This window comes from Malaclemys terrapin, chromosome 21 (genome assembly GCF_027887155.1).
Source record: "Malaclemys terrapin pileata isolate rMalTer1 chromosome 21, rMalTer1.hap1, whole genome shotgun sequence".
Lineage (NCBI taxonomy): Eukaryota > Metazoa > Chordata > Testudines > Emydidae > Malaclemys > Malaclemys terrapin.
The window spans coordinates 10,568,127-10,581,730 of record NC_071525.1 but is presented as its reverse complement, the minus strand read 5'-3'; the positions used below and the strand labels follow the sequence as shown (position 1 = coordinate 10,581,730).

The 13,604-nt window shown below is 50.5% G+C and overlaps 1 protein-coding gene across 2 annotated transcripts; it reads right to left on the bottom strand.

Annotated features, from left to right (window-relative positions):
• Nucleotides 1–2,942: 2,942 nt before the first annotated feature.
• On the bottom strand, nt 2,943–10,066 carry LOC128827000 (uncharacterized). 2 transcript variants are annotated; one of them, XR_008442917.1, is made up of 4 exons: nt 9,955–10,066; nt 9,345–9,860; nt 8,665–8,905; nt 2,943–6,395 (listed from the first exon to the last, which is right to left on the bottom strand). XR_008442917.1 is itself a non-coding variant. In XM_054010638.1 (3 exons), exons 2-3 carry the CDS (start codon nt 9,681–9,683, stop codon nt 4,487–4,489), a joined length of 1,005 nt encoding a protein of 334 aa, XP_053866613.1. In that variant the 5' UTR covers nt 9,684–9,860; nt 9,955–10,066; the 3' UTR covers nt 2,943–4,486. The 2 variants fall into 2 exon arrangements, 1 of the variants encoding a protein (XP_053866613.1); XM_054010638.1 differs by lacking the exon at nt 8,665–8,905 and having other exon boundaries at nt 2,943–5,152.
• Nucleotides 10,067–13,604: the final 3,538 nt, after the last annotated feature.

Sequence of the window (13,604 nt, the reverse complement as noted above, 5' to 3'; positions counted from 1 at the left end):
TGGACCCCAGTTTATATAGTGAAATTTGAGTCCTTTTTAGCTGTACCTTAACCAATCATTTTACTAAAATTTTACTAACCAATCCTAACATAGTGTAACAAAATTCTTTAACCAGTCCTATCCCACCACCTTAATTGATTTACACCTAGCAAAATTAATTATGTAACAAACAGAAACAATTAAAGAACCAGACAGATCATACAGATAAACAATAGGGAAGTGGGGACCATAAAGAGAAAACAATAAAGAAATGAGGATTTCACAACCACAACTCTTGATAAGTGATTTCTTGCCATACAGAATGCTGTCAAACTAAGTTTTCTTTACTAAGTTTTCTTTAGCCATCTTAAGATCTGTTTCTTTATCTGGTGATAGTGGGTGTTACTAAGATGGGACCTCCTTCTTCACAGCCTGATATTACAGTGTTTTCATGTCATTTAGATGGAATGTGAGGATGTGACTTCCTGCTTCTCAGCTATGGCTGCTGCTCGGCTGCTCTTTTAGGCCTGGTCTACACTACGAGTTTAGGTCGAATTTAGCAGCATTAAATCAAATTAACCCTGCACCCGTCCACACTACGAAGCCATTTACTTCGACATAAAGTTGATTTCTGTACTCCCCGACGAGGGGAGTAGCGCCAAAATCGACATTGCCAGTTCGAATTAGGGTTAGTGTGGACGTAATTCAACGGTATTGGCCTCCAGGAGCTATCCCACAGTGCACCATTGTGACCGCTCTGGACAGCAATCTGAACTCAGATGCACTGGCCAGGTAGACAGGGAAAAGCCCCGCAAACTTTTGAATTTCATTTCCTGTTTGCCCAGCGTGGAGAGCACAGGTGACCACGCAGAGCTCATCAGCACAGGTAACCATGCAGTCCGAGAATCGAAAAAGAGCACCAGCATGGACCGTACAGGAGGTACTGGATCTGATCGCTGTATGGGGAGACGATTCCGTGCTAGCAGAACTACATTCCAAAAGACAAAATGCCAAAACATTTGAAAAAATCTTCAAGGGCATTATGGAGAGAGGCCACAATAGGGACTCATATCAGTGCTGTGTGAAAGTTAAGGAGCTCAGACAAGCATACCAGAAAACCAAAGAAGCAAACGGAAGGTCCGGGGCAGAGCCATAGACATGCCGTTTCTATGCTGAGCTGCATGCAATTCTAGGGGGGCTGCCACCACTACCCCACCCCTGACCGTGGATTCCGATGAGGGGTTACTCTCAGCCATGCCTGAGGATTTTGCGGACGGGGAAGATGAGGAAGAGGAGGAGGAGGACGAGCTTGCGGAGAGCACACAGCACTCCGTTCTCTCCAACAGCCAGGATCTTTTTCTCAGCCTGATTGAAGTACCCTTCCAAGGCGGTATCCCAGACCATGAAGCCATGGAAGGGACCTCTGGTGAGTGTACCTTTGTAAATATAAAACATGGTTTAAAAGCAAGCGTGATTAATTTGCCCTGAGGACTTGGAATGCATTCGCAGCCAGTACAGCTACTGGAAAAGTCTGTTAATGTGTCTGGGGATGGAGCAGAAATCCTCCAGGGACATCTCCATGAAGCTCTCCTGGAGGTACTCCAAAAGCCTTTGCAGAAGGTTTCTGGGCAGGGCAGCCTTATTCCGTCCTCCACGGTAGGACACTTTACCACGCCATGCTAGTAGCAAGTAATCTGGTATCATTGCATGACAAAGCCTGGCAGCATATGGTCTCGGTGTTTGCTGGCATTCAAGCAACATCCGTTCTTTATCTCGCTGTGTTATCCTCAGGAGAGTGATATAGTTCGTGGTAACCTGGTTGAAATACGGAACTTAATTAAGGGGACAGAGGTGGCCGTTCCTACTGGGCTGTTTATCTGTGGCTGAAAAGAAATCCTTCCCTGCAGTTAGCCAAGTGGTTTGGGGGGTGGGGGGGGCATTGGCGCTGAGCTTTTCACGTTTGGCTAGCAGGGATCTTCCCTGATACCAGCCACGCAGTGGGGGGAGGGGTAAAGCAATCATCCCAGAGAATTGAATGGGCGGGGGGGTTAGTTTGGTTTCTGCTGCTGCATGTTAACACAAAAACCGCAGCACTCAACGGGCTTTGCTTGGTATGGGAAAGCAGGATGCTGCTTTTATGAAGGTTGCAGAAGCCTAAAGACAATGGCTTACCATGGCCGCATGCAAGCCGAATTCTGTTGCCCGGCCCTGCATCTGTGATCTCTAACACCAAAGCCGCAGGCACTCAATATTAAGATGCAAAATGCGACCTTGTACTGAAATAACATGTGCTATGTAATGTGAATAGTGTTGTTCACTGTGAAAGAGTATAAGCATTGTTCTGTAAAATGTATCTTTTTAAATACTTCTCTCCCTTTTTTCCCTCCCGCAGCTGCAAATTTTTCAAGCCTCCCTCCTCCGTCCCGAAGGCTATCTCAGATAAGGCGGCGAAAAAAACGCATGTGAGACTAAATGTTCTCTGAGATCATGCAGTCGATCCGCAATGAAAGAGCTCATCTGAATGAGTGGAAGGACACGGTATCAAAGTACAGGAAAGCTGCCAATGAACGTGAGGACAGGAGGGACGCTCGAGATGACAGGAGGTGGCAGGAAGATCAGAGGAGGCAGGATGCAACGCTGGGGCTGCTGCGTGATCAAACGGACATGCTCCGGCGTCTGGTGGAGCTTCAGGAATGGCAGCAGGATCACAGAGTGCCGCTGCAGCCCCTGTATAACCGCCCACCCCCCTCCCCAAGTTCCATAGCCTCCTCACCCAGACGCCCAAGAATGTGGGGGGTGAGGCTCCGTGGACCCTGCCACTCCACCCCAGTGGACAGCCCAAGCAAAAGGCTGTCATTATTTTGAACTTTTGAAGTGGCCTTTTCCTTCCCTCCTCCCAAACCCCACCTTGTCATTTCTCTCCCTATGTTTATAATCAATTAATAAAGAATACATGATTTTTAAACGATAGTGACTTTATTTCCTTTGAAAGCAAGCTGTGATCGAAGGGGGGAGGGTTGGTTGCTTACAGGGAATGAGTCAATCAAGGGGGCAGGTTTTCATCAAGGAGAAACAAACAGAACGTTCACACCGTAGCCTGGCCAGTCATGAAACTGGTTTTCAAAGCTTCTCTGATGCACAGTGCTTCCTGGTGTGCTCTTCTAATTGCCCTGGTGTCTGTCTGCGCGTAATCAGCGGCCAGGCGATTTGCCTCAACCTCCCACCCTGCCATAAGCATCTCGCCCTTACTCTCACAGAGATTGTGGAGCGCACAGCAAGCAGCAATAACAATGGAAATATTGGTTTGGCTGAGGTCTGAGCGAGTCAGTAAAGTGTGCCAGTGACCCTTTAAATGTCCAAATGCACATTCTACCACCATTCTGCACTTGCTCAGCCTGTAGTTGAACAGCTCCTGACTACTGTCCAGGCTGCCTGTGTATGGCTTCATGAGCCATGGCATTAAGGGGTAGGCTGGGTCCCCAAGGATAACTATAGGCATGTCAACATCCCCAACAGTTATTTTCTGGTCTGGGAAGTAAATCCTAGTTGCAGCCGTTTAAACAGACTAGTGTTATTGAAGCATCATGAACCCTTCCCGGCCATCCCACGTTGATGTTGGTGAAACGTCCCTTGTGATCCACCAGTGCTTGCAGCACCATTGAAAAGTACCCCTTGCGGTTTATGTACTGGCTGCCCTGGTGCTCCGGTGCCAAGATAGGGATATGGGTTTGTAGTGAGGCGATGTGGCTCCCCGCTGCCCCGGAGAGGGAAGAGCCCCTCTGGAGGCCGGAGTGGGCGGAACTAGGGAGCTTTGAGCCCGCCCCTCAGAGGGTCAGGTGGCGACCCGGAAGTATAAAGGCTTGCCCTCAGAGCTCAGTAAGGCTCCAGCTGCGGGAGAGGCCAGACGCCTCCAGCCTAGCCCACGACTGGGAAAACCCCATGGCTCAAGGCGGCCACCAGGACTGGCCGGGTGTACCCTGCGCCTGCTACCCGGAGGAGTTGCCGGGCCTGCCCTGCGCCCACTACCCAGAGGAGTTGCCGGGCCCGCCACTCGCCGAGGAACCTATGGTGCTGGACCCCCCCAGAGGACAACACCCTGACCCAAGTACGACCCGAGGGGGAGTTTGGAAGTAGCCCGGGGGCAGCCGACGCTAGTCTGGCTGCAGCACTGCCAGAGCCCATGTCAGTGTGTTGCGGCCAGGATCCCCACTGACTAAGCAGCGGGTCTGGGGCTGGGACGCAGTGGAGTGGGAGGGTCTGCATCCCCCCTGCCACCCAACTCGTGGGTGGCAGTCTCCCCCTCTCCCAGGCCTTTGGAGGCTTGGGCCTACTATTGTTGCCCCGCCCTGACCTAGGGCCTGGGCTTGCCACTAACTGTACTATTGTTGCTCAGCCCTGCCTGAGGGCCTGAGCCCTTGATTCTGGTGCCCTGCCCTGACCCAGGGCTTGGGTTTATGGTCTTTGTTCCAGTACCGCAAGGGCTGCCGAGGAAGACCCCACAGCCAGACTAATTCCCTGACCAGCAACTGTGTGTAGTAAGCCAGTGTGGCTCCCCGCCGCCCCGAAGGGGGTCGAGCCCCGGCAAACCCTTGTACACGGTTCCATCTATCGCCCCACCACAGTTAGGGAATCCTATTGCAGCAAAGCCATCCACTATGACCTGCACATTTCCCAGAGTCACTACCTTTGGTAGCAGCAGCTCAGCGATTGCTTTGGCTACTTGCATCACAGCAGCCCCCACAATAGATTTGCCCACTCCAAATTGATTCCCGACTGACCGGTAGCTGTCTGGCGTTGCAAGCTTCCACAGGGCTATCGTCACTCGCTTCTCAACTGTGAGGGCTGCTCTCATCCTGGTATTCTGGCGCTTCAGGGCAGGGGAAAGCAAGTCACAAAGTTCCATGGAAGTGCCCTTACACATGCGAAAGTTACGCAGCCACTGGGAATCGTCCCAGTCCCGCAACACTATGCAGTCCCACCAGTCTGTGCTTGTTTCCCGGGCCCAGAATTGGCGTTCCACGGCTAGAACCTGCCCCATTAACACCATGATCTCCAAAGCACTGGGGCCCGTGGTTTGAGAGAATTCTGTGTCTATGTCCTCATCACTCTCGTTGCCGCGCTGCAGTCGTTGCCTCCTCCTCGCCTGGTTTTTCAGGTTCTGGTTCAGCATAAACTGCACAATAATGCGTGAGGTGTTTACAATGTTCATGACTGCTGTCTTGAGCTGAGCGGGCTCCATGCTTGCCGTAGTATGGCGTCTGCACAGTTCACCCAGGAAAAAAGGTGCGAAACGGTTGTCTGCCATTGCTTTCACGGAGGGAGGGGAAGGATGTACCCAGAACCTCCCGGGAAAATGTTTTTTGCTCCATCAGGCATTGGGATCTCAACCCAGAATTCCAATGGGTGGGGGAGACCGGGAACTATGGGATAGCTATGGGATAGCTACCCACAGTGCAACACTCCGGAAGTCGACGCTAGCCTCGGTACATGGAGGCACACCGCCGAATTAATGTGCTTAGTGTGGCTGCATGCACTCGACTTTATACAGTCAGTTGCCAAAAATCGAATTCTGTAAAATCGGAGTAATCCCGTAGTGCAGACATACCCTTAATCTGGCTGCAGACAAAGGCTTTAGGCCTTACAATATGGCTGCAGACAAAGGCCTTATCTTTACAGGCTAATATAATGCCAATTTTTAAACAGGGCTCATGGAGGCGACCCTGGGAGTTACAGATTGGGAAGCCTAACTTCAGTACCAGGCAAATTGGTAGAAACTATAGGAAAGAGCAGAAGTATCAGACACACAGATAAATATGAGTTGCTGAGGAAGAGTCAACGCGGCTTTTGTAAAGGGAAATCGTGCCTCACCAATCTATTAGAACAGATGTGTGATGTATGTATGGTCAGTGTGTAAACAATTATGTATGTGTGCTGGAAATATGGTACCAAAATATGTTCAGACTAAGTGTAACCCACTAAATTTTGATTACACGAGTACCCACTATAATTCCACTTTACTGCAGGCATAGTGAGCGAGTTCAGTCTGTTTTGACAGTGGGACTCCCACGTGTGGATAACAACACATCAGATAAATACGCACATTTGGATAGTTGTGGATGCCCATACCTGGAGTTGTTCCAGTTTGGAATAAAGACACCACAATGTAGTAAAGCTGCTCAGACTAAAAAAAAATAAATCTATAAGAGGACAGTCTGAGAGTTAACTGAGACCCCATACAAATCTCATCACAGTCATATCATTACAGCAAATACTTCGCTCCCGAAAGGTACCCAGGCCACAGATCCTATGCATTTAAAACAGGCACCACTGAATTGGCATTAATACTCTGTCCTGAGCTAAACATGCAGCAGTTCTTTGAATGGGCTGGTGTCCTTAGCTTCCAGGTTAGCTTCTCACTGCAATTAGTAAAAGCAGGCCTGTGAGCGTCAGTCTTAAGGGCAGAGATCTTCACCCCCACTCCAGTCTGGCTGTCTCCCCCTGGGCCTGGCTTAACTCACTGAAGAGTTTGACACCTTTTTTCCTCTATACTTTGGAGTTGACTTGTTGGCCCCCATCCTTGGAGATGACCTACTGAACCTGCGGCCAGGGTTTGTGCACTTTCCCCCTTTGTTTACCTGCTAGTCCCAGACTAACTGGATTCAGTGGGCAGCTGCTCCCCACAAAAACAAACCAAACCTGACCACTGTGGTTTAACAGGAACATCAACCTGACAGAAGCATGTTACACAAGAAACCTGAGTAGAGCAGAGAAGCAAGTTTGTCATTGACAAAGGAATGTGGTTTCACCTGTTTTTCTGTGTCTCCAATGTAAATAGAGCAAGGAGAGGCCAGAGCAATGGCTGGACATTTACATGAGATCAAAACGACGAGACCAAACTAGCTGGAAACATAAAGGGTAACAAGAAAACATTCTACAAATACATTAGAAGTGAGAGGAAGACCAAGGACAGGGTAGGCCCGTTACTCAATGAGGGAGGAGGGGGAACAACAATAGAAAATGTGGAAATGGCAGAGGTGCTTAATGACGTCTTTGTTTCGGTTTCATCAAGATTGGACGTCTAACATAGTGAATGCCGGTGAAAATGAGGTAGGATTAGAGGCTAAAATAGGGAAAGAACAAATTAAAAATTACTTAGGGCTTGTCTACACTGGCACTTTACAGTACAGTACTGCAACTTTCTCTCTCAGGGGTGTGAAAAAACACCCCCCGAGCCAGTAGTGTAGCTAGCGGGGTTCAGGGGAAGCAGCCGCTTCCGCTCAGTACATTTTCAAAAGTGGCGCCTCCTGGGCCGCCGCTGGGGTCCTGCAGGCAAGTGGGGGGGCAGCACGGTCGGACTCTGGAGGAGCCATTGGGGGGGGCGGCGGGCGTGGCCAGAGGAGCGAAGGGGCTGGCTCCTGGGCCATCGCACCCCACGCTCAGCGTGGCCCCAACATCGCTGCCGTGGCTGCCCCCTGCGGCGGCTCAGGGCTCGGTGCCCGAGCGCTCTGCAGCTGGCGGGCAGATCCCCTCTCCCCGGCAGCTTCCTGCTTCCGGGCCGAGGGGAGCAGAAAGCTGCCGGGGAGAGGGGATCTGCCCAACAGCTGTGGAGCGCTCAGCCGCCAAGCCCTGAGCCGCCGCAGGAGGCGGCCACGCTGAGCATGGGGCGCGATGGCTGAGGAGCCTGGCCGCTTCGCTCCTCCGGTGGCGCCCGCCGCCCCCCCAAATGGCTCCTCCGGAGTCCGGCTGTGCTGCCCCCACCCCCCCTTGCCTGCAGGAGCCCAGCGGCGGCCCGGCAGGCTCCGCTTTTGAAAAAAATGCTGGGCTGCCTGGGCAAGGGAACGAGGAAGCTGCCGGGGAGAGGGAATCTGCTCACCTGCTGCCCACCCCACTGCTCCGCTCCCCCCAGCCTCCGGGAGAAGTGAGCAGTGCCCGCCCGCCACCCCTTCACCCGCCCCCGCCCCCCCCACCAAGCCCCTCCGAGGGGAGGCGCAGCATGGCCGCAGCGTGGCCGGAGGAGCCGGGGGGGGGGGGGGCGCGGAGCAGCCAGAGGAGGAGCCAAGGAGGGGCATGGCCAGAGGAGGAGCCAAGGGGGGGCACCTTTTTTTATGGTTGCTCCCCCTGCACTGAGAAGCTGGCTACGCCACTGCCCTGAGCGCTGCAAGTTTCAGCGCTGTAAAGTGTCAGTGTAGACAGTGCACTAGTGGTAGCTATTCCCCTTGTGGAGGTGGGGTTTTTTTAGACTACACAGGCCGCAGTGCCGCAACAGCGCTTTAACGTTGCCAGTGAAGACGTGCCCTTAGACAGTTAGATGTCATCAAGTCACCAGGCTTTAATTTCTGTACCCGGAAAGATAATGGAGCAAATAATAAAGCAATCAATTTGCAAACATCTAGAAGATAATAAGGTGATAAGTAAGTCAGCATGGATTTGTCAAGAACAAAGTGGGTCAAACCAACCTGATAGCTTTCTTTGACAGTGTGGATAAGGGGGAAGTGGTAGACATGGTATATCTTGACTTTAGTAAAGCTTTTGATATCATCTCTGTGACCTTCTCATAAACAAACTAAGGTATAGGCACTTAAGATAACTCACTAATTGTCCCGCTTTCTCAGTCTGAGACAGGAGTCCTCCCCTCTTGCACTCTCCTGCTCGTGCTTCCTCCCGGTATCCCATTTCCCCACTTACCTAGGGCTTTGTTCTCCTTCTCCCGGTGAACCTAGTTTAAAGCCCTCCTCACTAGGTTAGCCAGCTTGCTTGCGAAGATGCTCTTCCCTCTCTTCGTTAGGTGGAGCCTCTCTCTGCCTAGCACTCCTCCTTCTTGGAACACCATCCCATGGTCGAAGAATCCAAAGCCTTCTCTCCGACACCACCTGCATAGCCATTTGTTGACTTCCACAATTCCACGGTCTCTACCCTGGCCTTTTCCCTGCACAGCGAGGATGGACAAGAACACCACTTGTGCCTCAAACTCCTTTATCCTTCTTCCCAAAGCCACGTAGTCTGCAGTGATCTGCTCAAGGTCATTCTTGGTAGTATCATTGGTGCCCACATGGAGAAGCAGGAAGGGGTAGCGATCTGAGGGGTTGATGAGTCTCGGCTGTCTCTGTCACATCATGAATCCTAGCTTCTGGCAAGCAGAAGACCTCTCGGTTTTCTTGGTCAGGGTGGCAGATAGATGACTCAGTCCCCAACCACCCCACCCACCTCCTTCTCTTGGGAGCAGTGGTCGTGGAACCCCCATCCCTAGGACAGTGCATCTCATGCCTTCCAATTGGTGGAGTCTCCTGCTCCCTTCCCTCAGATGTATCATCTAGTCCACTCTCCGCATTAGTACCTGTGGAGAGAACATGAAAACGGTTGCTCACCTGTATCTCCATTGCTGGTACATGGACACTCCTCTTTCTTCTTCTGGAGGTCACATGCTGCCAAATGTCTTCACCGTCCCTCTGTCCCCTCTGTGCAGCCTGCTCCGATTCTTCAGAACGTTGTGCCCGTAGAAGCATATCCTGACGTCTGTCCAGGAAATCTTCATTTTCTCGTATGCAACGCAGGGTCGATACTTGTTTCTCCAGACCTTGAACCTTCTCTTCCAATACGGAGACCAGCTTGCACTTTGTACAGACAAAGTCGCTTCTGTCCTGTGGAAGAAAGACAAACATGGCATATCCTGTGCAGGTTACAACAGCTGAATGCTCACCTTCCATAATTTCTTCCTTTTAGGAGCTTCCTCGGCTGTTGCAACAACGCACAGAAGCCCGCAAGATGAAAGCCTCAATGGGCTCTCCCCAGGCAAACTCCCTCTGTTAGCCTTCACTGTTCGCCGCTCAGCTGGTTTGCTGCTGACTGCATTTTTATAACAGTCAGGCCCACTCAAGGCCCACCTGGAACAAAGCACTCCCAATTCAAACTTTTCAAACAATCAAGCACCTGGTCAAACTGACAAACTGTCCCCGCAACAGACACTCAGATACTCACCAACACAGCCCCCCTAATGCAGCACTTGTTTGTTCCATCGTGGTAGGATACTTTTCCATATCACTCAGCAATTACTTCAGCAGGTACCATTGCAGCACACAAGCTAGCAGCATACGGACATGGTCTGCAGGAGCTGTTCCCTTACAGCGTTACCCTCAGGAGTGAGGTATCAGCTAAAATCACCACTGTGTGTGGAAAATAGTATCAATATTCAGTTCATATACCCTATACGCATACACTCATGCCCTTGAGCTACCCTCCACCATTATTTTCCCAACTCCCCCCTGCGCTGTACTCACTGGTGTGCCTGGGGCAGCCCTCACTGAAAATGCCAAGGTCAGGGCAGGCTGCAAAAGGTAGATCAGATACTCCCCAAACTGGTGGTTAACACTGAAGTTAAACTCACCAACTAGTCACAAACTGTGCTCCTGATCCCCTACACTGGTTGTCGAGAAGCTGAAAAAAGAAATCATACTGCCCCCTTTATTGCATTGCAGTTCTCTGCCTCCCAATCAGCATGTGATGGGTTGAACCCCGCATCTGAGATGCCACCTGATGTGCTGGGTTCGCACTGGTTCCGCCCGTTCCACCAGCCCGAGTTTCCTCACCCTGTTCTAGCTGTGCCAGGCCCTCAAGCCCTCTCCAGCACACTCATTCAGGCTGATTGCCAACTGTCTGGTGGGCGTTCCCACAGTTATAATTGTTACAAAGTCAATATTCCTAACCTCAGATACGGAAATGATACATGAATACAAATTGGATAAACATAATCAGTAGATCATAATCTTTTTAATGATACTCACATGACCCATCTTCCATAAAGCATATCTTAGTTATGCCATATTTATATCATACCAATATTTCTATGAAGAATATGGGGAGTCACACAGCACATAGGTCCAGTACAGTGAGAAGTTATTTAAAAACTCTGCTCACATATACAAAGAGTTCTTCTGACCCCAAAGGGTCAGCCACTTTACCAGGTCAATATTAGTTTGGATCTTACCCAAAATACCATGCTGCCAGCCAATCCTTCAGTGATTAAAACTAAAGATTTATTATAAAGGAAAAAGGAAGAACAAGAGAGTTGTTAAATAGTAAAACAGTCACATACATACAAAGACTTCAAAGTCCATATATCTGGTTCTTAGCAGTATTGGTGAGTTTGCTGGCTGGCTTGAAAGTCCCTCTGGAACACATCCACAGCTTGGAGTCACACATTCAGAGCTTCATTTGTAGAAAAGCAGTCACTGTGGTTCTGGATCCAGACATTTATACTGATGCACCAACACTGGATGAAGAGAAGTGTGCCCTCTCTACACTGAAAAACGGACGCGCAGTCGGTGCTGATGGCATCCCCCCAGAGCTGCTAAAATGTGTTATTGTTCCTGTAGCAGAATCACTTCTGGCCATATTTCATCTAGTGTGGAGAACTGGGACCCTGCCTGTTGTAGGAGCAGCAGTGATCTGTATGTTCTGTATGACTATGCTATGTATAACCTGTATGCTCAAAAGGTCTATTATACTTCCCCTCTCCCCGCTTTTGTCTCCTCTCCCTCTCTGAATACCTGTGAAGTGGCTTTCCCCCTCCCCCTCCCACTCCCTCTTGGAATGCTTGTGGGATGAATGGGCTGGTTGAACAGTTGGAAGATCAGAAGAGCTCCCAGGTAGACAAGATGTCTGGGACTCTAATTAGGCAGCGATCACACACCCAATGCATGGACACTGCCCGAGGTGGAGTGTGACCAACCAGACGTGGCCAAGTCATCTCTAGTTGCAGACCATGAGGAGCAGGTCCTTAAAAGGGGAAGGGGCCATGTGCTCAGCAGTGCACTCACAAGCTTGTACCTCCCATGAAGGCCCTTCGCCTGGACCGCCTGGACAGTGGTTCGCTGCGTTGCATTCCATCGTGCCTCGGGAAGACTTTCCTTCATCACACTGTCCATCACTGTGCTGTGGGACACTTACCTTGAAGGATCCTGACATCTCCAGTGCCATGCCTGTCCTGGGAGCGTGAGTATGCGAGTGTAAGTGTGATCCCCCCTCCCCCCTTCTTTTGAGCTTAGCTATCAGTATAATAAAAATGCTGCTTCCTGCCAAACTCTGGTGGGTCATTAGTCCTCCCTAAGCTTACTAGCTGGCCCAATTTCGGGTAACACTGCCAACCGCCTGGAAGGACGATATTGTGATCTCACTCTATAAGGGCAAGGGATCGTGCAGTGAAAGTAAGAGCTACAGGCCGATCACCTTGTTCTCCATTCCAGGGAAGGTGTTTGCGCATGTTTTGCTGGCACGCCTGGAGCCTTTGCTACACCGAAAGCATCGTCCCCAACAGCCAGGCTTTACGAGGAACAGGTCCACATTAGATGCCATTTTGGTCCTTCACTTGTTGTTGAAGATACATTGCGAGTTCAGAAAACCCCTGCACGTAGCGTATGTTGATCTTAAGGCTGCATTTGATTCAATAGACCGTGTCGCGTTACGGAAGGCCACAAGGGTGTAGGTGTCCCTACCACTCTGCTGGACTTGATTAGAGAGCTGCATAATGGAACCACTGCCTGTGTTCGTCTGGGGAACTGGGTGTCAGCACCTTTTAAATCAGTATCTGGTATTAGGCAGGGTTGCGTTTTGGCCCCTGCACTCTTTTGTTGAGCAATGGATTTATAATGCAGCATTCCGTCTGGTCCATAGGCACTGAGATCGGTGATCTCTCGCTCACAAACCTTGACTACGCTGATGACGTTGTTCTTTTAGTACAGAGCCCTGACAGGTTTCGTGAGGCCCTCCAGCATATGGAGGAGGAGTCAGCGAAGATTGGTCTCCATGTTTCATGGTCAAAGACAAAACTGCAAAATCTAGGACCAGGTCCACCCGCAACTCCAATCTCTTTGAACAATAAAACCATCAAATCAGTTTCCAGCTTTTGCTATCTGGGTTCTATACTTACCAGCTCCTCCAATTCTCACACGGAGGTTCTCCATCGGATTGGTATCGCAGCATCTGCCATGGGCCGTTTACAACGGATATGGAATCAAAATCATCTTAGTGTGACAACCAAGTTCAGGATTTATTCGAGCTGTATCCTCCCTATACTGTTGTATGGCTGCGAAACATGGACACTACACCGCTCAGACTGGACAAAGCTGGAGGCTTTCTACACAAAATGTCAACATCGTATATTGGGCAAAAAGTGGAATGACTTCATCTGTAATGCAGATGTTTATGGTTGCTCGGGTCTACAGACTACTGGGGCCATTGTCTGCAGGTCGCACCTTACGCTTTTCGGACATGTTGCAAGGATGCCACAAGATGTTCCAGCGAAGGCCGTTCTCTGGGTGGCTTGTGACATCTGGGATAAAATTCCACCAACCGAGGGGTGGAGGTGACCTAAAGGCAGACCCCCTATTACATGGGTTCATCAAGTCTGTTCCGATGTTGGACTCTCAGACGGTCAAGCCTTTGCGGTTGTGCAGGAATGGACCAAATGTCGAATGATCGCTATGGCCAACTGTCTGTCTAAGTGTTGAAGAAGAAGAGAAGACATGTGCACTGTTCCCCTCTGGTTTGTTACTCCCAAAGGTGTGAAGCCAGCCCCCCAGTTAGGAGCTAATTTTGGCACACGCACGCCACACAGTTTGCACCCCAGGGAC